We start from the raw sequence: 3,119 nt of genomic DNA on the forward strand, positions 1-3,119 counted from the left end.
GTGGGCTGGCGGGGGCAGGGACAGGGACCGGGACAGGGACAGGAACTGGGACCCGGACCTGGATCGGGGCCGAGGGGCTCTGCAGCTCCTGGAGGTGGGCGGTGCGCCCCGCCAGTGCGCGGTTCCGGGCTGCGCCGAAAACGTCAGGAGGCTTACTGGGTTTTGTTTCTCAGTTAAAGGATGAGAAGCAGTAAGGAGCCATTTTTTGTGAAATTCATAAAGTCTTCTGGGAACTCGGAGTATTTTTTTAAAGCTCTTGAGGTAAGTAGGTTTCATCACCTTTCTTGGTGAGCTTGGTGGATTATCTAAGTAAATTATTTCTGTGGTTGACTTGGATGTAGCTTATATGTCTGGATATAAAGCTATTTCTGTAATAGAGGTGTTTAGTGTTTAATAACGTTTGTTGAAGAAATTGCTTCTTGAACAAGAAATATTGTTTCAAAACCCATTGACATTTAGTGAAGTGACATGTAGCTTGGAAGGTCTTGGATGGTGGTCACTCACCTAAGCACTAAGCAAATTTAGGAAGGACATTGTGGGTTGTTTTCCACCTTGAGAGGTTAGTGGGAGCGGAAGGCACTGTGTGGCAAGATCAGGTCCTGAAAATTTGCATGATGAATGTTTGAGTATTGTGAAGACCTGGAGGAATGAGGGGTGCACCCATGAGGTATTTTAGCCCTTTCTTCTGCCAGTATACTCTTGCATGGTAGCTTTGTGAGCTGTTTCAAGTTAGACGTACTTCTGTAGTTTCCACAGGATTTTTGTGATTTGTTAATTAAACAAATGTTGTTGTATGCACTGTTTGTCTGCAGTCTATAAAAGAATTTCAGTCAGAAGAACATCTCCAGATCCTTGAAGAAGAAACAGCGCTCAATATAAAAGAAAATGATAAATCACTTTACATTTGTGATCCTTTTAAAGGCGTTGTTTTCAATCATCTCAAAAAGGTATGCTACCCATCAATTTACTTCTAGCTATATACTTTCTGTTCTAGAAGCACTCACGTCCATACTTACATTCTGTATGTTCTCTCTTCTTGCACTGAATACAGCACTATGAAGTATTCACAATAAAATCTTTAAAACTTCACTGCATCCTGTATTTAGGGAAGAAGATGACTAGCAAAGCATAAGGATTATTTTGAAGCACGTGGAAAAATAAATAGTATGACCAGTTTTGATTCTGCTGGAGTCGCTAAGCTGGCTCTCGCAATTTTTACCTCCTGAGTAACATGATTTTATGTGACCTACAAGGACATGACCAGCAGACAAAGATGGGCTAACTGGAATTCTCTGGCATGTTAGCTATAGCATCTGCTGCTTTTTCTGAAGCCAGAAAACCTACAAGGATTGTACTGAAAATACGCAGCTGAAAGTAAAAACAAAACTGTCGACTACCTGGGCATGCTGGAGGAGGAGGAGAGGCCAAGGGCCCTGCCTTCCTCAGGATTCAGGGACAAGGAAAGCCTTCCTTATGCCGGTGTACCCTCTGCTAATTTTCTTTGGGTTTTTTTTCTGTTATTTTATTGCAGCTTGGTTGTAGAATTGTTGGACCCCAGGTAGTCCTGTACTGTATGCAGTCCCAGCGATGCGTCCCAAGAGCTGAGTATCCAGTGTACAATATGACCATGGCCGATGTAACAGTATCCTGTACCAGCCTTGAAAAAGATGTTAGGGTAATGCATTGTATAAAATGGATTGGTTTAGCTGATTATTGTTGACGTTTGCTTTAGGTGGCTCATTACTAAGGCAGCAGTTATGCTATATATGTCTAACTGTGCCTGTGTCTAGATATATGTAGTTCTATATAGACTATGTATAGTTTACATAGAGGGTTGTGTGGAGAAAGAGGGAGTCTTCTATGTAGTATATAAACGTGTATGTAGTAGTGTATTTAGGCATGCACATATGTATATTACATAAGCATATATGTATATAATAATACAAGATTTCAGCTGTATTAATATGGGAGTAAATGTATGTTTTAAGGATCTTTATTAATTGATTAGACAGATCACTTACCCTTCTAGTTTGTCTGTGGCTATAATGCTACAGACAACATGCTCTATTTCCGGTTACTCAGAACTACATGGTAAAGATTTAATACCCAGTCAGCTATGGTTTTGATAGTTTATCTTAAAAGTTTACTTTTTATTTATTCCGATATTTCTTTCTAATTTGTACTACCTTAAATGTCAACCATCCTTAAAATTGTACTCCTACAGTATGATTGTAGTATTTTTATTAAAGGTACATGTTATGTTCAGCTTGTCATAAATGGAAAGAATGTTTGATGTCTTTTGTGGCTTCTATCCATACCCATTTTGTATTTTTGAACAGGTTTTTAGGAGAAACCATGGAGAATTGAAATCCATGATTTGTTTTTTTTTAAGGTGAATGTGAGTGTGATGTAGGTTCTTTCTTTTTGCTTGATAATTTTCTATAATTTTTTTTCCCCACCCAGGAAGAAGTTCACAATTATGTGCAGATGATGGGTGGACGTGTGTACAGAGACCTCAATGTGTCAGTAACTCACCTTATAGCTGGAGAAGTTGGCAGCAAGAAATACTTAGTAGCTGCTTCTCTGAAAAAACCTATTTTGCTTCCCTCTTGGGTTAAGATGCTGTGGGATAAGTCTCAGCAAAGGTATAAAAAACCAAAACAAACCTTTTTGTTTTGGGGACTGGTAATTCTTACGGTGATACTGACTACTTTCTTTTTCTGGTTGATTTTACTTGGAAGAAAAAAAATATTTCTTTTTCCTTTCTTTCATTCCTTTAGCATAATGAGATACACTGATGTTAACATGGAAGACTACGCTTGTCCTGTGTTCCTTGGCTGCACAATTTGTGTGACTGGCTTAAGTAATTCAGACAGGAAAGAAGTCCAACGCCTTACTGCTGAACATGGTGGGCAATATACAGGGCACCTCAAGATGAATGAATGTACTCACCTCATAGTTCAAGAGCCAGAAGGTAGAACTTACGGAGTAAATATTATTTTCACTTCTTGAGTTGAAGTAGTGTAAACATGCATAAGCGTAAGAGTTTGAACTGTCTCCATGTCTGCTTCATTGTTGCTCTTACTACTTCTGTTTAGGGAATCACTGTTGATGGGAAG

The 3,119-nt window shown here is 39.2% G+C and overlaps 1 protein-coding gene across 1 annotated transcript; it reads left to right on the plus strand.

The window, feature by feature from the left end:
* Nucleotides 1–60: 60 nt before the first annotated feature.
* LOC104133972 (DNA topoisomerase 2-binding protein 1-like) lies at nucleotides 61–2,974 on the plus strand (the record flags this gene model as incomplete). Its single annotated transcript, XM_009647449.2, has 5 exons — nucleotides 61–261; nucleotides 813–947; nucleotides 1,532–1,675; nucleotides 2,464–2,645; nucleotides 2,781–2,974. Coding segments are annotated over exons 1-5 (736 nt in total), but the record flags the coding sequence as incomplete, so codon positions are not given.
* Between the last annotated feature and the right edge of the window lie 145 nt (nucleotides 2,975–3,119).

The sequence above is a fragment of the Egretta garzetta genome, unplaced genomic scaffold (assembly GCF_000687185.1).
Source record: "Egretta garzetta isolate BGI_Z169 unplaced genomic scaffold, ASM68718v1 C8982606, whole genome shotgun sequence".
Lineage (NCBI taxonomy): Eukaryota > Metazoa > Chordata > Aves > Pelecaniformes > Ardeidae > Egretta > Egretta garzetta.